This window comes from Rhinichthys klamathensis, unplaced genomic scaffold (genome assembly GCF_029890125.1).
Source record: "Rhinichthys klamathensis goyatoka isolate OS25496 unplaced genomic scaffold, OSU_Roscu_1.1 h1tg000296l_1, whole genome shotgun sequence".
In the NCBI taxonomy this organism is placed as follows: Eukaryota; Metazoa; Chordata; class Actinopteri; order Cypriniformes; family Leuciscidae; genus Rhinichthys; species Rhinichthys klamathensis.
The window spans coordinates 947,384-969,981 of record NW_026606815.1 but is presented as its reverse complement, the minus strand read 5'-3'; the positions used below and the strand labels follow the sequence as shown (position 1 = coordinate 969,981).

The following is a 22,598-nucleotide window of genomic DNA, read 5'->3' as shown; positions in this document are numbered from 1 at the left end:
GCTGCGTAACACGTGAACGAACCTCATTGGTTCTTGCAGAAGCTCAAACGTGCTGCGTAATACGAGAACCAACCTCATTGGTTCTTGCAGAAGCTCAAACGTGCTGCGTAACACGAGAATGAACCTCATTGGTTCTTGCAGAAGCTCAAACCTGCTGCGTAACACGTGAACGAACCTCATTGGTTCTTGCAGAAGCTCAAATGTGCTGCGTAACACGAGAACGAACCTAATTGGTTCTTGCAGAAGCTCAAACGTGCTGCGTAACACGAGAACGAACCTCATTGGTTCTTGCAGAAGCTCAAACGTGCTGCGTAATACGAGAACCAACCTCATTGGTTCTTGCAGAAGCTCAAACGTGCTGCGTAACACGAGAATGAACCTCATTGGTTCTTGCAGAAGCTCAAATGTGCTGCGTAACACGAGAACGAACCTAATTGGTTCTTGCAGAAGCTCAAATGTGCTGCGTAACACGAGAACGAACCTCATTGGTTCTTGCAGAAGCTCAAACGTGCTGCGTAATACGAGAACCAACCTCATTGGTTCTTGCAGAAGCTCAAACGTGCTGCGTAACACGAGAATGAACCTCATTGGTTCTTGCAGAAGCTCAAACCTGCTGCGTAACACGTGAACGAACCTCATTGGTTCTTGCAGAAGCTCAAACGTGCTGCGTAACACGAGAACGAACCTAATTGGTTCTTGCAGAAGCTCAAACGTACTGCGCAACACGTGAACGAACCTCATTGGTTCTTGCAGAAGCTCAAACGTGCTGCGTAACACGTGAACGAACCTCATTGGTTCTTGCAGAAGCTCAAACGTGCTGCGTAACACGTGAACGAACCTCATTGGTTCTTGCAGAAGCTCAAACGTGCTGCGTAACACGTGAACGAACCTCATTGGTTCTTGCAGAAGCTCAAACGTGCTGCGTAACACGAGAATGAACCTCATTGGTTCTTGCAGAAGCTCAAACGTGTTGCGTAACACGTGAACGAACCTCATTGGTTCTTGCAGAAGCTCAAACGTGCTGCGTAACACGTGAACGAACCTCATTGGTTCTTGCAGAAGCTCAAACGTGCTGCGTAACACGAGAATGAACCTCATTGGTTCTTGCAGAAGCTCAAACGTACTGCGCAACACGAGAAAGAACCTCATTGGTTCTTGCAGAAGCTCAAACGTGCTGCGTAACACGAAAATGAACCTCATTGGTTCTTGCAGAAGCTCAAACGTGCTGCGTAACACGTGAACGAACCTCATTGGTTCTTGCAGAAGCTCAAACGTGCTGCGTAACACGTGAACGAACCTCATTGGTTCTTGCAGAAGCTCAAACGTGCTGCGTAACACGAGAATGAACCTCATTGGTTCTTGCAGAAGCTCAAACGTGTTGCGTAACACGTGAACGAACCTCATTGGTTCTTGCAGAAGCTCAAACGTGCTGCGTAACACGAGAACAAACCTCATTGGTTCTTGCAGAAGCTCAAACGTGCTGCGTAACACGAGAACGAACCTCATTGGTTCTTGCAAAAGCTCAAACGTGCTGCGTAACACGAGAACGAACCTCATTGGTTCTTGCAGAAGCTCAAACGTGCTGCGTAACACGAGAATGAACCTCATTGGTTCTTGCAGAAGCTCAAACGTGTTGCGTAACACGTGAACGAACCTTATTGGTTCTTGCAGAAGCTCAAACGTGCTGCGTAACACGAGAACGAACCTCATTGGTTCTTGCAGAAGCTCAAACGTGCTGCGTAACACGAGAAAGAACCTCATTGGTTCTTGCAGAAGCTCAAACGTGCTGCGTAACACGAGAATGAACCTCATTGGTTCTTGCAGAAGCTCAAACGTGCTGCGTAACACAAGAACAAACCTCATTGGTTCTTGCAGAAGCTCAAACGTGCTGCGTTACACGAGGATGAACCTCATTGATTCTTGCAGAAGCTCAAACGTGTTGCGTAACACGTGAACGAACCTCATTGGTTCTTGCAGAAGCTCAAACGTGCTGCGTAACACGAGAACGAACCTCATTGGTTCTTGCAGAAGCTCAAATGTGCTGCGTAACACGAGAATGAACCTCATTGGTTCTTGCAGAAGCTCAAACGTGCTGCGTAACACAACAACGAACCTCATTGGTTCTTGCAGAAGCTCAAACGTGCTGCGTAACACAAGAATGAACCTCATTGGTTCTTGCAGAAGCTCAAATGTGCTGCGTAACACGAGAATGAACCTCATTGGTTCTTGCAGAAGCTCAAACGTGCTGCGTAACACAACAACGAACCTCATTGGTTCTTGCAGAAGCTCAAACGTGCTGCGTAACACGAGAACGAACCTCATTGGTTCTTGCAGAAGCTCAAACGTGCTGCGTAACACGAGAATGAACCTCATTGGTTCTTGCAGAAGCTCAAACGTGCTGCGTAACACAAGAATGAACCTCATTGGTTCTTGCAGAAGCTCAAACGTGCTGAGTAACACGAGAATGAACCTCATTGGTTCTTGCAGAAGCTCAAACGTGCTGCGTAACACGAGAACGAACCTCATTGATTCTTGCAGAAGCTCAAACGTGCTGCGTAACACAAGAATGAACCTCATTGGTTCTTGCAGAAGCTCAAACGTGCTGAGTAACACGAGAATGAACCTCATTGGTTCTTGCAGAAGCTCAAACGTGCTGCGTAACACGAGAACGAACCTCATTGATTCTTGCAGAAGCTCAAACGTGCTGCGTAACACAAGAATGAACCTCATTGGTTCTTGCAGAAGCTCAAACGTGCTGCGTAACACGAGAATGAACCTCATTGGTTCTTGCACATCAAGCAAGAATCATTGAGCTTCCGTTTACCAAATTTTAATGCTCTATGTAGGTTCGCTAATGTTTATATGTGAATGCAAGCCTAAATCTGATCTACTTATCATATAAGGTGATAATTTCTCTTCATAATTATTGGATTAAACCGACCGATTCATCAGAGTTTTAAGTGAATAGACTATCAATGGAGAGACAGAAAAATATCTTCATCTGTGTTCTGAAGATGAACTAAAGTCTTATGGGTTTGAAACAACATGAGGTTGAGTAAATGACAGAATTTTCATGTTCGTATTAACTATCCCCTTTAAGTAGAAGACCATTAGATTTATTTTTGAGTCAAAAAAGAGATAAATCACATTCCTATTTCCATAAAGTTAGCATCTGTCAGGACTTTCAGTTTTTACTCTGTCATTACTTTGAATACTTGTGTGAAGGTTACACAAAATAACATTTAATATAATCTTTAAATTGCAGAGTAATTCTGTATGAAATTCCTGCTCAGCATTACAGAACTATGCTACATTGTCCCACCATATAACAAGGCTCTTGATTTTGTGGGTGGTATAAGAGTAAGTCACGTAGAAGACAACACAACATTACTCATGACCAGCCTGCAATCATGACACACTGTCATTAAGTGATGAAGGTGCACTGAAATCATTAACATCAGACAAACGGCCCGACAGAAATCACTTTTCTTCATCAGTTAAGTTTTACCATTTTTTCACACCTAATTAAATAGATGTTTGTTTTTTGAGAATGTATCAAACTCTTATCATTCTTTTTGACACAGGAGACACCTTATCATAGTGTCATGAAACAAAATAAAATGTGTCATTCATAAACAATTATTCATAAATAAAATATTTTTCATAAATTCCTTCAGTATTGTTTTGAGAACGTCTCAATCCTCTCATAGGTGACCCTTATCTTAGTGTCATCAATAAATAAAATAAAAATGTGTCATTCATAAATTATTCATCAATAAAGTGTTATTCATTAATTACCTCAGTTTGGTGAGGGAAAATTGGAAGGTTAATGTTTTGTCATGCTATGTGTGGCAGTCAAACCCGAGGGCTTTCCCAGCTGCTGGTTATTTGTGATCTTTACTCAGCCTAGAGTAAATAAACTCCTCTGCCCTAATCTACATTATTTGACCCATAATGCTCTCTCTCGTCTCACTATTGACTCAGTCCACAGGATTTTATGGGTCACTCTAGGGAAACACTTCACTTTACTGCCATTTATATTATATTTGCACACAAGTTTGCATCTTACTTTTTTTTTACACAAAATAAAAATAAAGAGATTTTTTGTAAAAACACATACAGGGCAAAAATATGTGAGAACCATCTTTGCATTCCTTGCCCCCACCTCTGTTGTTCAGTTTGATGTTCATGGGTAGCTGGGTTGCCATGGCGAACAGATTTTGCTGCAACGCATGCTGCATTATCCTCTGCTGCTCCTCTGCCATGAGCATCACTTTCTTCTCCGGTGGCTCTCCAGACTCCAGCTTCTCCCGTAGCTGCTCCAACGTGGCCGCCTGTACAGCTGCTGCAGCTGCAGCCTGAGCCGCTGCAGCCTGGGCCGCACTGTGGTGGCTGGCCAAAGACACAGGGATGCCCACCCTGTTAGTCAGGCAGCTGGACAGCATTGAGTCCTCTGTGGGGCAAGATAGCATCATGAAGTATTTGTATATGCGACTATAAGACAGTACTAAGACAGTACAGTACAAATATTTTCAGGTGGCAGAACACTTTAACAGCAAACCAAAAATAGTGGACCACCTAGTGGGGGAAATAATTATTTGATCCCCTGCTGTTTGTGTAAGTTCGCCCACTTACAAAGAAATTAAGGGTCTATAATTTTTATGGTAGGTTTATTTTAATGAATAGAGACAGAATATCAACCAAAAAATCCAGAAAAACACATTATATAAAGGTTGTAAATTGATTAGCATTTGCTCGAGTGAAATAAGTATTTGATCTCCTACCAACCAGCAAGAATTCTACCTCCCACAGATTGGTTATGTGCCATGTGGAACACAGATTAGTCCTGTCACTTAAAGCTGAAGTCGGCAAGTCTGGCAGATTGAGTGGACTTAGGCAAAATTTTGAATGTTTACAACTCTCATGCCCCTCCCCCACTATCAACGGATACCCTCCCACAGAGTTCGTGCTCGTCAGTGCGTGTGCACCAGGTTATCTGTGAACACGCCCGTCTAATCAGCATCCATCAACACCATGGAGTATTTGGAGGTATGCTGCCCTGGCTAATCTACCGATAGATTGCAATTGCTAATGTCATTTATACTCTAAATGAGCTTACTTGATTTGTTAGTGTTTTGAAAGCGAGATACATCCGCCATCACTCTTCGTTACTGCGCGAACTTCAGGCGTGTGCATGTGATTGTAAAGTGCGTGAGGGGTGGCGTGTGCTCGATCTGTGATTGACAGTCAGATCTCACACCCCCCTGCGCTGATTGGACATGATGATCCGGGAGCTGTGGATTTTTGCAAAACAAATAACACGCTCCAGGTGGAGTTAGAAGCTCAGGTTTTTTTCTAAAACCACTTTATTTATGTTGTTCTGTTGGATTATAGTGTCGACTTCACTGAATATGATAAAAAAAATTTGCCGACAGCAGCTTTAAAGAAAGTACTCCTGATGTCCTAATCTCAGAGGACACCGGTCCACAGAATCTGTATCTTCCATTCCAACCTCTCCACCACCATGGGCAACACCAAAGAGCTGTCAAATGTCAGGGACCAGATTGTAGACCTGCACAAGGCTGGAATGGGCAACAAGACCATCAGCAAGAAGCTTGGTGAGAAGGAGACTTTTGTTGGTGTGATTATTCAGAAATAGCAATGAAAAGGCAATCGCCCTCGGTTTGTAGCTCCATGCAAGATCGTGCCTCGTGGGGTTAAGATGATCATGAGAAAGGTGAGGGATCAGCACAGAACTACACGGGAGGAGCTTGTTAATGATCTCAAGGCAGTTGGGACCACAGTCACCGAGCAAACCATTGGTAACACACTACACCGCAATGGATTGAAATCTTGCAGCACTCGCAAGGACCTCCTGCTCAAGAAGGCACATGTAGAAGCCCGTATGAAGTTTGCCAATAAACATCTAACGATTCAGAGAAGGCTTGGGAGGAAGTGCTGTGGTCAGATGAGACCAAAATTGAGCTCTTTGGCATCAACTCAACTCGCCGTGTTTAGAGGAAGAGAAATGCTAAAAATGACCCCAAGAACACCATCCCTACAGTCAAGCACGGAGGTGGAAACATTATGCTCTGGGGCTGTTTCTCTGCTAAGGGTACAGGACGACTTAACTGTATTGAGGGGCCGATGGACGGGGCCAATTTACCATCAAATCTTGGACGAGAACCTCCTTTCTTCAGCCAGAACACTGAAGATGGGTCGTGGATGGGTCTTCCAGCATGACAATGACCCAAAACATACCGCGCCAAGGCAACAAAGGAGTGGCTCAAGAAGAAGCACATTAAGGTCTTGGAGTGGCCTAGCCAGTCTCCAGACCGTAATCCTATAGGAAATCTGTGGAGGGAGCTGAAACATTGAGTTGCCAAGCGACAAAGAAACCTGAAGGATTTTGAGAGTATCTGTAAAGAGGAGTGGACCAAAATCCCTCCCGAGATGTGTGCAAACCTGGTGACCAATTACAAGAAACGTCTTACCTCTGTGCTTGCCAACAAATGTTTTTCCACCAAGTACTAAGGCATGTTTTGCTTAGGGATCAATTACTTATTTCACTCGTTCAAATGCTAATCAATTTACAACCTTTGTATAATGTGTTTTTCTGGATTTTTTGGTTGATATTCTGTCTCTATCTGATAAAATAAACCTACCATAAAAATGATAGACCCTTCATTTCTTTGTAAGTGGGCGAACTTACAAAATCAGCAGGGGATCAAATAATTATTTCCCCCACTGTAAATCTTGGGGAAAGTAGCACCTCCTTGAAACACTTACCATTATTTCACAGGTAGATGTTAGCCTGCTAAGGCATTACTGCCTACAATACTTATACCTGTGCCTATAGGTCAGTATTTAAGTAGTGTGCCATTTACCCGTAGTTTACCATATATCTTTAAATAGCCTCACTTTTGTGATGGATAATTTTGCCAGGCTGCTGTTACACATTTATTTCATTTAAATCGACTGCTACTTTGAGCTAATGTAAATATGAGCTGACTTTTCACTATCAAAGAAGTTAGACCAAACACTTACATAAAAAGTATAACAGTTGAGAAAACAATGCAACAGCAATGCAACACAATCTTTAAATCATGGTAATATTGTGAAATGTTACTAGAATAAAAACTTTTCTATTAAAATGAAATTTACTCCAATGATGGCAAAGTTGAATTTTCAATTACTCTAGTCAGTGTCACATGATCCTTCAGAAATCATAAAAAAAAAATCATAAAAAATCATAATATATATATATATATTAGGGGTGGAACGGTACACAGAAGTCAGGGTTCGGTTCATACCTCGGTTCAGACATCACGGTTCGGTACGATTTCGGTACAATGGAGGGAAAAGCAAAACAAAAATGCAGAAGGCTTTTTTATAAAGGTCTTAAGCCTTGTATTTTTTAAATAAGTTTTATTAATAAAGGCATAGAACCAGTTTATTTGTAGTGCACTGACAGTAGTTTTATATAATTAGTTTATTAATTAAATGATTAAAAAGACAAAAAGACCTTGAGATATGTTTGGTAATTGTACCTGAATGAATTTAAAATTAATTTGCTATTTCAGATCAATATATTTGTTTTCCTTCATTTTAATTAACCCTAACTTTATTCTCATCTGAATTATAAATAATTGATTTCCGTATAAAATAATACTACCATTAAAAATTTTTGTTAACAGTTGTAGGTTACAGTTTGACAAGAGTTTAGAGTGTGACAAAAGCACAGTTGTGTTTTATTGCGAGTGTACACAAATATAAGTAAACAATTTGCAGTTTTAATGATGTCCTGTAGGAAAAAAATGACGGAGTATGTTTTTATGTTTCCACTGTTCATCGCCCGTGCCTCTGACACACACACACACACTGTTCGATCGCGCGATTCGCGCCCGCGCCTTTCTCTCTCTCTCTCTCGCACACACACACACTGTTCATCGCGCCCCTCTCTCTCTCTCTCTCTCTCTCTCTCTCTCTCTCTCTCTCTCTCTCTCTCTCTCTCTCTCTCACACACACACACACACACACACACACACACACACACTCCAGCATTGCAATCTTGATCGCAGCCTGTTCATTGCTGCGTTCACAGTCACACCAAAAGCGAATAGAGCGAAATTTATCGCCATTTAAGAGTTTTTTTTTTTTATTCGTACCGTGTATTCTCCGTGCAAATTCGTGCACCGAACCGTGACGCCCGTACCGTTTCGGTTCAATACGAATACATGTACCGTTCCACCCCTAATATATATATATATAAAAAAATATATATATAAATTTATTAATGTTAAAAAAAGTTGTCCTGCTTATTTTGTGGATGTATTTTTTTCAGGATTTGTTGAATAGAAAGTTTAAAAGAACAGCATTTATTTAAAACAGAAATCTTTTTTTAAAATGATAAAACAATATGGGTAACACTTTATAGATAGATAAATAGATATATACTTTATTTATCCCGAGGGAAATTCAAGTTGAAGGGGTGTGCATAAGACTAACATGACACCTTCATAATCATGACATGACACGTCATGAATATGAAGGAGGTTTTATGCATGTTTACGACAACTGTCATTAAGTGTCATTCGTTCAATTATGACATTTTTATTCAAATTATGCAAATATGTCATTGTTTGAGATGTCTTTGTTATGACACCTTGACATAAACCAATACATCATAACCTATCAGTGTCTTTGTCATGACAACTTGACATTACTAAGACAACACAACCTGTCATAAATATGTCATAAACACGACATAGCAGATTAATTATCAAACTTAAGAAATCACTTAGCTTTATGGGTTAACATTACCTTAAACTGTCAGGTAGTTGGTTTTGACATTGGCTGTCATGTGGCATGTAAGGTGTCATGTCAGTCTTATGCACACCCCTTCAAGTAAAGTGTTATCAAAATATGTATATGTCTTTACTGTCACTTTCGATCAATTTAATTTGTCCTTGCTGTATAAAAGCATAAATCTTATTATGGGCTACACAAAACTGATAGTTCGGTACGTACCTCGGTTTTCACGTCACGGTTCGGTACAACAAAACTAAACATAAAATTGCTTTTTTTTTATTAACAGTGATTTACTGAACAAATTGTGTCTCTGTCTTTAAATGAATTCAGTTATAATTAAAAGTTTCTTAAGGATAAAAAAAAAAGATATTTGCTAATGCTGTAAACTATATAGGGAGCCATTAATTGCACATTACTACAATATTAAAGGTTAACAACAGAGCCCAAACTTTTAGTTTAAATTCAGTTGCTATTTATTTTTAGATATATAATCAACACTCAAATAACAACAAATTGTAAGCAAACATGTAAACTGCACATAAGGCAGTTTTTGCATTAACTTCTACATTTAATTATATGTTTTTACTCCAATTTGTTGTTGAAATATAATAATTTACACACTGGCTGTCATTTTCATGACAGATGTTTTAAACATACATTAAATAATCAAGACACCACTAACAGGTTAAGTAAAATAATATAATGATTATATAGGCTAATATAGTGCATATATTTAGCGAAAGATTTAATTTCTCTAGCTGACTAACAAGCTGTTGACACTTGCCTGAGGTAAATGTAATGCTACATTGGATATTGTTTACAAGCTGTTTTACTGTCTTTCCGCAGTTGAGACACTGATTGAGCGATTACACAAGATATAATACGTTTCAGTATGTTGTACTGTATCTTTCAACATACCTTCAGATTTTCATTCATGTTTATTAGGAATATGAGAGATGATCCTGTTCACTGCTGCTTAAACTGAGGCGCCTATATAGTGATGTGTCACGCCACATTAAAGAGCGTCAAAACAGCATTTTTTGGTTTGAATTTCGTGATAAAATGGACATAATTTGAAAAATGACACTTAGTTTCTTATCGAAAGTAACAAAATGTGGAGCTCATTGCGATTATTGGCGGTTAATGGTGGTTCGGCTACAACGCTGTATTCGTCTTGTACACATAAGACACGAAAATTCGCAAATGTATCGCATGTATTTACAAATACATGTACTGTTACACCCCTAATTACTATTTAATCAAATGTCAAGGAAGAAAAATTAGTTTTGTGATAAGGGTTAAGTGAGGTCAACCTCAACAATGGGCCAGGGCTGGGCGGGGCAGCAGGGGGCGGGGCGCGTTTGGTACACCATGAGAGTATCGCCATACGTACCGTGGGTGGTGTATCGCGTTTTTTCAGTTCGGTTTGAATATCGTTACACCCCCAAATCTTACTGACCCCAACTTTTTTTTTTTTTTTTTTATGGTAGTGTATTTTATTATTTTTTATTTTATTTAACCCTTTTAAACTGGCTTTGTCGTTGCCGACACATACCAGCAAGCTGTATTCATTTTACCGTAACTCTTCAACTGTTTGCACTATCAAAACAATTCAAATTGCCCCTGACAGTAGACAACGTGAGCTTTTCGGCGCAAATGATAGCAGCTTTCTGGCAGAGCGGGAAGGAAGGATTTGAACAGAGAGATACGAAGCGCGGCAGGTTAGAGTGTTGTGGATTGCATAAAATAATAAAAGAAACAAACAAAAACATGGTGAATGAAGTGGTAGACAGCAGAAGAGGCGATTGGGATGATTTTTGATTAAACTTGGGAGGCGGATGGCTGTTACTCTTTCACGCATCTTTGCATGTGGTGTGTGCATGTGTATGTGTGCGTGCATATGTATGTGTCACAAAAAAGACTTGTATATATGTATTATAGTTCATTTTTCAACTTTAAAGTGTTAGTTTCTGTTGTTTGTGATTTTTCAGATTTTATAAATAAAAATCAGTAAATTAATTTTGCGTTTTTTTTATTTTTGTCTATTCAAATTCTATTTACAAACTCACCACACGGTGAAAAACACCTATTTTAGCTTCAGGTTCTAAAGGGTTATCTGACATTCATTTTGATACTATAAACCTTATACTTTAAAACTGATTATATAATTTTTTTTTTTTGTAAAATGGTTTTGCAAATGGAAAGGAAGTTGCTCAATTTGAATAGAGCTTTTTATTCTACACATTAAGATTTAGAAATAACATCCCGATAGGGAAGTATGAGTATGACTCAAGTCATGCAGTAAGCACTGAGATCTATTTAAAGCTGCTTTGTAAACACTATTACTATCAGATTTGTAAGGGTCTTTGATCCTTAAAGAGTTGCGTGACTTGTCCTTTTCCATATGGGCACATTACTGAATCATGAAGTAGCCCATGTCTCTTTGTGTTTCATTGCTCCTGCTGGTGTGATGCGGAAACTGGAAGATTGGGCAAGAGGAAGTCCTGCAAGCTGTTTCCTGTCTGCTCTGATGACCATTCAGGCCACAGCGTGGAATAAGCGTGAGTAAGAAGTGGCACTGTTATTGTGTAAGAGAGATGACATCTCCTTTGGAGGATCTAGGTTGTAATTTAGATGGTCTGCAATAACATTCAATTTCCTGATGAGGAATACCATTTTTCTTTCTCTTTCTTTTCAAAAATCAACAATTAATATAATACTATTACTTTTAGTTGGTTTATAATGGTTAGATTATACATCAATTAATTTTTATTTTTATTAATTACTTTTATTATTTTATTTATTTCTCCGTGGTCTATATTATTTTATTGACACAGCAAATAATTATTGTGCAAAGGAGGAAAATAATGTATGTTCAGCTGTATTGTTAAAAATACATACAATTTCATCTTAATATTAAAGTATTTTAACAGAAAAAAACTTTTAAGTAGTAACGGAAATACAAGCACAAACACAAACACATACCATTCTTGATAACAGAGGTCTGAGTCATGTGCCCGCCGTTGGACATGCTGATGTGGGGCATCTGGAGTTTGGGGGAAGACAGCAGTGTGGGGGTGCCCACAGGGGAGTAGTTGAAGAGGGTGGAGCCATAACTCTGTCTCCGCCCTTCCCGACGATTGCTGTCGATAGCTGCCTGAAGCTCCCCGGGAGAGCTCAGTCCCCGCTTTTCACATTCATAAGGATAGAGGTACTTCATATACCTGTAGAGAACAAAAGACAGAACATGAAACATGTTCTGTGATGTACAACCTAATCACAATGACACTACAGCTAATAAACAGTAGGGGTGGGAGAAACAAAAAATTTATTCTCCGATGCATTGCGATTTTCTCTTAATCGATTCAGAGAATTTAACCGCAGATGCGCGATGGCACTATGTGAATGTGTCTATGTGTCGAAAAGGTTGAATTACAAGGGTAATCGTGGACAAATACATTTAAGATTTAAAGTCGGTATACTAATAATAATAGAAAAATGTAGATCAATAATCATTTTGGAATAGGATCGCGAGATGCCTAAAAATTCCCACCTCTAATAAAAAGTGTTTGGACGCTAAAGTCACATTGAAAAAGATATGAACGTCATTGTATAAGATGCACCGATCGACCGACCAGGGACCGGAATCAGACGTTTTTCCACGATTGGCCTGGACTGGTGAACGGCCGGTCAGTCTCATGTCTTAACGATTCTGAGCCATTTTGTTGCCAGCGGCACAGGCAATAACGTCAGCTGCGCATTCTCGCTCTCTTCTCTCCGACGGCAAAGTGACATACACACACATCTCCTCTCACTCACTTGCTCCGATTAAATAGTGCTTGTATTACGCATAATTTGACAAATTCCTGCAGGTTTCGCGCTCACACCAAAGAGCGCGCACCACTGATCTATACAAGTATCTCAGTCTCAAGCAGTTTGTTAGTACCAAATTGTTAGTACCCCAAGTACCAAAATGAGTGGCGTACTGCGATTAATGGTCAAATACACACAAAATTATGCCAAAATGCCCATTTTGGGAAGTACTCAGTTAAACAAAGTCAGTTTTGAAACATAATTAGTTGAGAAAGATAACGCATGTTGTGTAACAGTAAATTGGATCCGTGCAAAAACTCTTAAAGTGACAGCAGCCTAATATTCCTGCTGTTGTCTGTCATGTTAAAGGTGCTCTAAGCGATGTCATGTGTTTTTTAGGCCAAAACATTTTTTGTCACATACAGCAAACATCTCCTCACTATCCGCTGGCTGCCTGTCCCCTGAACACACTGTAAAGAAACGCGATCTCTGTAGACAGCCCATGCTTCACAAACAGCACCAAAAACAAACTGCAGCGACCCGCTCCCCAAAACATAACAAACTGTTCCAGCCAATGACCGACAAGAAGGGTTTGGGGGTGTGGTTTGGGGGGTTAGTGTGCGGATGAGGAGGAGGGAGGGTCTAGCTAGCCTCCGTTTTGTTTGACAATAGTTCGAACGTCAACAAGAAGTGACGTCACCCAGGATCGCTTAGAGAACCTTTAATAAAAGAGCAAAGGACAAAGAAAATCACTCTCTGCTCTTGACTGAATATCTTGTGTAACTAACTGTAAGCATTAATCTGTATTTAATTTTGACAATGAAAACTAACCAGTGTTATTTTACATTTGATTACTTGTAACGTCTGTATATCTTACCTGAATATACTGTACACCCACTTAAAAAACTTAAAGCAGTGTTTCTTTCATATCTCTTTTAACTCTATTGCATTTATTTGTGCTGTTGTTTTCTTTTTCATTACTGTGTTTTTACTTGTTTTAAAAAAAAAAATTTTTTTTACATTGACAAAAAGTAGACTTTTGTTTGTATATACTGTCAATTATAGTTTTAAAATAAAATAAAATCGGAATCGGCAAAAATCGGTATTGGCAGGTTATAGTTACAGAACAGAACCCATCTTACACTTATGCATGTTCAACCAGATATCATTGAAAAATATAGAGGTCTTGAATAAAGAATTCATCTGCATTACTCCTAAGCACCAAACAACATTTGAGTATCAAAAGGTAAGATGCAGGTTTTTGTGCTGCCGCCGAGTAGTGAAATATACAGTGTTTTTAACATTTATTTAATCATGAGTTCTAAGCAATCTCATATAACTCTGTCCTCATTTATTTTTATGTTCATCTGTAAGTGTTACACACAGGTGTAATAGCAGAGTAACCAAATGTGTAGTTCATCACATTAACTTTATGTTCCACTAACAGCTGACAGAAACACAAAACTTTTGTCTGTATTTCGAACAGTATATCTATTGTTTTAATAATCAATCACCCTATTATATATTTAATGAATATATTTACTGTCATTTACATTTTTGAAAATAAAGGAGGGGGGAACACTACACCATAATGTAGTGAGTGCACATTCTTGCTCTCAACAGTGCTGTGAAATCTAGATTTCCTGCATTCCTCTATTTACATGACCTAGATGAGAGATGTTTGTTCAACTGTCTACAATACATAGAGCATTTTTTAAATAGGCTCATGATCAACTGAATAGGCCCTTTTCACAATGACGTCAGATAACTTCCGCTTTTCCGCAAAGCAGTGTAAACATACTTCCGTTTTAACTTGCGCGCGCTGGTTAAAGTTACTTCAGGAAAACGCATAAGGTGATCACCAACAACACGAAAGTTAAAATTAAAATAATAATAATGTTTATGTATGTAGCATTATTGGTTCTTATATTTAGATTACTTTGATGACGTTAATGATCATTTCCAGTAACTTATTGCGTGTGACACCAAGATAACTGTTAATCACGGTCAGCCCGTGTATTGCCAGAAGTTTACTAACAAGTGTTAAATTTTTATCAAAGCTAGCACAATGTCAAACCATTTCCATATGCTGATGTGATTTATCATTCATTTCATTCCTGTGTCCATAACAGTTTCCCATCCAATAAGCATGGCACAGTCATCTTGTAGATGCTATTGTAGTGTTCCTTGTTGTTCAAACAACAAACATACATTTCCTTATTTAAGTTTCCACGATTTTCCAGTGGACGCTGAAATACGTGCACGTTGGGTTAGGGCGATCAAAAGAGACGAGGGCCCGAGTTTTAAAATCCTCCGTGGGAGCACTTACGTGTGTAGTCAGCACTTTACCCCAGAGGATATATGTACATCAACCAGTGGACGAACCAGGATTAAGAAAGGAGCAACGCCATCTAGATTCCCCTGGAATGACTGGGGTAAAGGTAAGACACTAACGCAAACAAGTACTGCTCAATGAAGAATTTATATCCTTTGTCAAGCTTGGAACGTGTTGTAAGCACTGATCTATATAGAATGTCATTATATAGATCAGTGGTTGTAAGGGAAAATTTGTCTGCAAGTCGCTGTACATCATCTAGATGTATTTTTGGCAGGTGTTGAAGGGACTGTGTAAACTCCATCGCGTCAAATACTCTTTGGTAGCACGTTCCACTATGCCGGCGGAAGTAAACATACACTGCTTTGAGTCAGAACGGAAGTTGTGTGACGTCATGTGAAAAGGGCCTATAATGATTGTCATTGTGTCTTCTACAGGTCTACTGGATGTCATTGAGAGTAATGTATTTGTGTTAAATTACAGTGCTGAGAGTGGACATGCACAAACAAGTTCATGTGTTCGTCAAGCAGGTCATGGATTTACATAGAAAGTAGTAACAGAACTAGTACTATATTTCCTACACGCATACAACAACATGATGTTTCATAAAGTGTAAATTGAGTCAAAAGTAAAATTAATTCAAATGTTAACTTTGGGAAAAGTTGAATTCTCTTTATTGGTGTTTAATCAAATTAAATACAATACTCGTATAGACTACTATTCAAAAGTTTGGGATCAGTAAGATATTTTAAAGAAGAAATTAATACTTTTATTTAACAAGGATACATGTGTGATGCTGTTCTTTTTTTCTTCTTTTTTTAAATCTGAAAAAAGTGTTACGTTTTCCCACAAAAATATTAAGCAGCATAATAACTTTACTATATTCAAATAAATGCAGGCTTATAAGATACTTCTTTCAGAAGCATTAATAAATCTTACATTTTTGAATGGTAGTGTGCATCAATATATCAAGAAACTCCCCAAAATGAATATAATTTAAATACATTTGTGTTATATATTGTGTTAGATGAGGAAACCATTGGATAAACAAAAAGCAGGTTTAGAAGTCAATATATTGTCTACAGCAATCCATTTTGCAATCAAGTGTGTCAATGTGTCTTCTTCACACAGGGGTGTGGGTTGTTCACACAGGATGCATTCTTGACTTCGATCTCTGACATATTTTTAAACATGGAAAATGTCTTTGGCCACTGTGTTGTTTTATTCGTCCACTATGAATGCCGCATTTGAAGTTAAATAGCGAGCCCTAGTCTATATTAAAGCAATGCTTACACAGCATTATTGTTTGCTTGATGGATCTCAATTTTGCTGAACAAATGTAGCCTATCTTTGTAAAAACCTCTTTCTTACTTTTACCAAACACTGTAAAATACACTGTCTTCACTCTCTCTATTTTAAAAGCAGATAATTAAATTGGATAAGATAGACAAGAATCAACTGGCAGTTATCAACAAGTTGTTCTCGTCTGAAGTTATCTCACTCACTGTGTTCGGAGGGTGAAAGCCGCGCTGGTGATGGAGGTAGGAAGGTTCAGGCCTTTGGTAATCTCGCGCCATATTTTCTTATTGATGACTTCCACTAAGCCGCCTTTTTCGGTGACAAGCTTGTAGAGAGTGTAGAGATCCAACACCTGCTTGGCCATGATAGGAATCCGATTCACTGGAGTCCCTGCAGGAGCCGGGGAAAAAAGCACAATATCCACAATCAATGCCATTAACTCAAGCTCATTGACGAGCCTCTCGGCCGCTTATAAGGCCAATCAGTCAGGCATAAGTAAAACGTCCGACAGCTCCCCACTCCACTTAGCAAAAATATCACTTTTTGCCTTCAGTCAAAGGTCTGCACTGTTTCACCACCAGTGAAAAGAAAGATTCTGGCTTCCATGGCTTCTTATTAGTAGAACATGTGTGTTTATAATAAGAGTCAAATCTCAATTAGTAAAAATTATTTCACACCGTATAATCAACAGAAAAATCATTTACCATGATCTAATAAGTACCATAAAGACCTGAATAGTAGTTGGAGATAATCATTTTGACAATAAAGAGCAAATGGCTCTTAAAAAAAAGAACAAAAGTTGCCAAACATCTAAACTCTCAGATGTCGATGCTTAAACACTGCTCTCCTTCCAATTGCCAGTTCATTTGCTGAATGAAAAAAAAAAACCTTGGTGATAATTTATGCTCACGATTTAATGTTAGGTTGTAATGTGTGAAGAGGATAAGCCCTTTGTGTGCATCTGAGACCGCCTGACCTCAAGATAATTAACCTGTATTTTGCTGATAGAGTTCTATTGTGCCCATTGGATTTGCCATAATAGCAATCAATACGCAGAGAAATATAGAGCAAACAACAGCTAGCCAAGCCACAGTCTGAAAAGAGCAAGGAGAGCAGAGCTATGGTCTATCAAGGTAAAAACACATCAATTAAGACTTGTAATTACGGCTTCATTTTGCCTCTCTGGCATGTGAACTAAGAGACACTATTAAAACTAAAGATTTATCTGCCTTCTCTCTGAGACAATGCTGGCATTAGATCTAAAGTAGCACAAATGTCTAAAACAATCGATTGATGTTTCTAACTTCTCCTCAAACTGACCACACAAGTCACTGAAGTAAAAGTAAGTATCAAGGGTCTTGATTTGAAAAAATAAATAAATAAATAATTGTTTAGAGCAGTATCCTTCTAATGATAATCCAACACAATACCAACATTTTTATTGTACAGAAAAAATAATATTAATAGAATATGACATAAAATAATAATTAATTGAAATAATATTAATATTGGCACAGAACACTTTATCTATATCCACTATATCCCTTTATCTGTTGCAAGTGACATTTTGAGCGCATGAATATACACAGTAGTGGCTAAAATTTATGTCATTTGCCTTTATTCAAACATATTAAAATGTATTAAAGCTTTTTTAAGCTTATTGCATAGTTGTGCAAAGAGTGTAAAACTAATGTACACTCTGTGCTTTCAATTGTTTCATTTGTGATAACACAATGAAACATGCAGAATTGTGCAGACATTTTTTTTTTTTTGCTAAAATGAGATTCAAAGTTTATACTCATTATTTCCTCCCTATAATTCAATCAATCACTGTGGCTGGCTCTCACTATATCATTAGACATTATTTTGTGGGTTTTAGTGAAAATGGCCAAAAGGAAGGAGCTGTCCTCTGCAACTCTAAATCTGGTCAATTGACATTAGATAAGCTATTGCTCATTTGCTGGGTTTGAATGCCTGCAGAATTATCGCAAAGCACCGTGAGACAGGTAAAATGCATAATGTAGAGCACTGGGCCAGTCAAAGAAGACTAGTGAGCCATTTTAAAAATTAAATTTCTAATTTTTAAATTAACTTCCAAAGTCTGGGATGAGATGTGCAATTGTAAGGAACCTCCAGTTTCATCTCGCACTGCAAGGCGGGTATGGAGGATCTGTTTGGAGATTGAACATGTGATTTCTAACACAATAACCATCACAAACACCCCCCCCACACACAATGATGGTGGGCAGCGAAGGCATTCCTTAATCCAACTGAAATCCTTTGAAAAATTCTAAACTTGAATCAAAGTTGACGAATGAATCTTGGCTTTGGAATGAATTTAGGTAGACATGCAAAAAGTTTGCATAATACCCAGATGAATGAAACAAGGGAGAACCAATGAAATACCTGTATTAACAACTGATATATATATATTATAGATGTGCTGATACAAAATTTCTCCACTGATACTGATAGCCGAATATTCAGAATGATATCTGCTGATACTGATAGTTTGATTTATTTAAGGTAAAACAATCTCTCCAAACTAATGCAGTAACAGTGGCAGTTTGCGTTATCGAGCCACCAAACACCGTTGTCATGCAAATGAACGGCCAAAACGCATTACAAGTTTTTCTGGTTTTAGTTTTTTAGAGCTACTGTAAAACCAAAATCTCTGTTCCATTAATTTTCTATTATCACTGTAAAGCTGCTTTGAAACAATCTGTATTGTTAGAAGCGCAATATAAATGAAGGTGACTTGACTTAACTCGACAGGGAACCTTTTCATTTGGTACATTACTATAATATTAGTTACTATACTATACTATTATAATCTATAACAGAGCTATTATATTCAACTGGTTTATATTTTCAGAAATATTAATTACACTCAAAACCTGAAATGTTTGTATAAACACTTGTTATGTTTTCATAAACACTTGTCTTCATGGCAAATTTATTCAAACATACATATATATATAAATATATAAATAACAGCAAATAAGCTCCTCTCTAGTGTTTTTGATAGCTAACTAACAAACTGTGAACACTGGATAACTTTCCTGAGGTAAATACAATGTTACATGACTAACTGTTCACAAGCTGTTTTATTGGCGTCTTTACGCAGTTGAAACCCTGATTGAGCGATTACATCAGACATGTTTCGTTTCGGTAAGTTGTACTGTATCAACATATCTTTTGATGTTAAAACAAGTTTTTTCATGCTATAACTTGTATTAAAGTGGAAGAGATGACTCGCGCTGCAGCTTGAACTGAGGCGGCTACAGCGATCCGTTAGGTCACATTTATACATCACATTGAGTGTCAAAACGCCATTTATTGATTGAATTCCGTGATAAAATGGACAGAATTTGAAAGCCGAGACTTTGTTTATTATCACAAGTAACAAAGCACAAAGCTCTTTTGCGATTATTTGATGGGAGCCGTACTAAAAATAATGTTTGGTCAAGGGAAAAAATGGGGACCTGGCAACCCTGGCTTGAACTACGGGTCAAATAGAGCATACTTTTATGTTGTTGTTGTTTTTTAACTGTTAATGCATTATTGTCTTATTAACTTGCCCTAAATTCAACACAACATACATTTTCTTCACACAAAGTATGAGTTGCAGTCTGACATGCTTTCCCACCCCCTTTTGATTGACAGGATATTATCGGCCCTGATCTGTTTACCTGATCATCGGCTGTTTTTAATGGCTGATAGTGAAAATAATTGCTTTTAACGGCCGATACCGATTATTAGACGATAAATCAGTGCATCTCTAGTATACACTCACCTAAAGGATTATTAGGAACACATACTAATACTGTGTTTGACCCCCTTTCCCCTTCAGAACTGCCTTAATTCTACGTGGCATTGATTCAACAAGGTGCTGAAAGCATTGTTTAGAAATGTTGGCCCATATTGATAGGATAACATCTTGCAGTTGATGGAGATTTGTGGGATGCACATCCAGGGCACGGAGCTCCCGTTCCACCACATCCCAAAGATGCTCTATTGGGTTGAGATCTGGTGACTGTGGGGGCCATTTTAGTACAGTGAACTCATTGTCATGTTCAAGAAACCAATTTGAAATAATTCGAGCTTTGTGACATGGTGCATTATCCTGCTGGAAGTAGCCATCAGAGGATGGGTACATGGTGGCCATAAAGGGATGGACATGGTCAGAAACAATGCTCAGGTAGGCCGTGGCATTTAAACGATGCCCAATTGGCACTAAGGGGCCTAAAGTGTGCCAAGAAAACATCCCCCACACCATTACACCACCACCACCAGCCTGCACAGTGGTAACAAGGCATGATGGATCCATGTTCTCATTCTGTTTACGCCAAATTCTGACTCTACCATCTGAATGTCTCAACAGAAATCGAGACTCATCAGACCAGGCAACATTTTTCCAGTCTTCAACTGTCCAATTTTGGTGAGATCTTGCAAATTGTAGCCTCTTTTTCCTGGTGGAGATGAGTGGTACCCGGTGGGGTCTTCTGCTGTTGTAGCCCATCCGCCTCAAGGTTGTGCGTGTTGTGGCTTCACAAATGCTTTGCTGCATACCTTGGTTGTAACGAGTGGTTATTTCAGTCAAAGTTGCTCTTCTATCAGCTTGAATCAGTCGGCCCATTCTCCTCTGACCTCTAGCATCAACAAGGCATTTTCGCCCACAGGACTGCCGCATACTGGATGTTTTTCCCTTTTCACACCATTCTTTGTAAACCCTAGAAATGGTTGTGCGTGAAAATCCCAGTAACTGAGCAGATTGTGAAATACTCAGACCGGCCCGTCTGGCACCAACAACCATGCCACGCTCAAAATTGCCTAAATTACCTTTCTTTCCCATTCTGACATTCAGTTTGGAGTTCAGGAGATTGTCTTGACCAGGACCACACCCCTAAATGCATTGAAGCAACTGCCATGTGATTGGTTGATTAGATAATTGCATTAATGAGAAATTGATCAGGTGTTCCTAATAATCCTTTAGGTGAGTGTATATATACATTCACACACACACACACACACACACACACACACACACACACACACACACACACACACACACACACACACACACACACACACACACACACACACACACACACACACACACACACACACACACGCTTTATTTCCTGAAAGCATTTTTTGGTAACACTTTAATTTAGGGTCCTTGTAGGGTAATTAAAGGCAAATATTGTACAAGTATCCCTTTTGGATACACTTTTGGCCACTACTATGTGTATATATGTACGAAGTTAAAACACAATAATGCACAAATAATTATTTATTCCCATGCACAAAAGGCCAAACGAAATGAGGCTGGAGCAATAAATAAAACCTGACTATACAAAAGCTACCTTTGGACTGAATCTAAACCTGGATAAGCGTCTTTAAAACAAGATTTACGAGCGCTCGATTTCCGAGGTGATGTATTCAACTCCTCTGGTCCCCTGAATAAGATGCAGTGAATAAAGGCCAGTACAAGCTTTTGTCATCCCTAACAATTTGATCTGCTCATGCATCATTATGACAATGAGTGATTATGGAGTGCAGAGAAACACGTTTTGCCGAGCTTACATAGCTGCCTACTGTTAATTGCTCACTGGCTAAAAAGGTTTAATTGAAAATGTGCTGAAGGGAATAAGCCGTTGTTGGGGCCAATCATCTATGTGGCAGCCTTCATCAGCAGTCTGTGTTTTCATCATTCACTTCAGCCAGATAATGGAAGGACAACGTGTCTGCGATTGCATGCTCTTCCGAAGCATGAAATGAAGGGCTAATTTGTAAACACAACACTAGAAAAAAATCTTTATCCATGTGTATAAAACAGGCAAATTGCACTGACCAACAAGCTTGAGTAAGTCCTCTATGATGTGTTTGTCATGAACAGTAGGTAGCTTTACATTACATTTATTCATTTGGCAGATGCTTTTATCCAAAGTGACATTTAAGAAACACTTCACGGTTTGCAGTGTGTGGGTTCACTACTCACTGCTCCTAATGTGTGTGCACTAACTTGGATGGGTTAAATGCAGAGGACAAATTACGAGTATGAGTTACCATACTTCACGTCACGTCACCGTCACTGTCTACAAAGGCAAAGGGGCCTAAGGGGCCAATTAAAGGTTTTCCTAAATTCTTTCCAATTTATTATAAAAAAAATGTCAATCTTATACCTCGGTTAAAAATGGAGTATAAGTGTGCATTTTTTTTTTTAAATAAAAAAGCCTCCCCTGTGTTCTAGGCATTGCTATCAAGCTGACTAAAAGAAGGTGCAAGAAATACATCTACATTATTAGTTGCAACAAAGTAGAAGATTATGGCTGTT

The 22,598-nt window shown here is 38.7% G+C and overlaps 1 protein-coding gene across 2 annotated transcripts in view; it reads right to left on the bottom strand.

Annotated features, from left to right (window-relative positions):
* arid3c (AT rich interactive domain 3C (BRIGHT-like)) overlaps window positions 1-22,598 on the bottom strand; it is a 93,026-nt gene that overhangs the window by 3,207 nt on the left and 67,221 nt on the right. For both annotated transcript variants that reach the window (XM_056270005.1, XM_056270006.1), the window contains 3 exons: window positions 16,465-16,648; window positions 11,797-12,035; window positions 4,166-4,453 (listed from right to left, as the gene is read on the bottom strand). In XM_056270005.1, coding sequence (XP_056125980.1) covers window positions 4,166-4,453; window positions 11,797-12,035; window positions 16,465-16,648 — 711 coding nt within the window. The remainder of the gene's footprint in view (window positions 1-4,165; window positions 4,454-11,796; window positions 12,036-16,464; window positions 16,649-22,598) is intronic.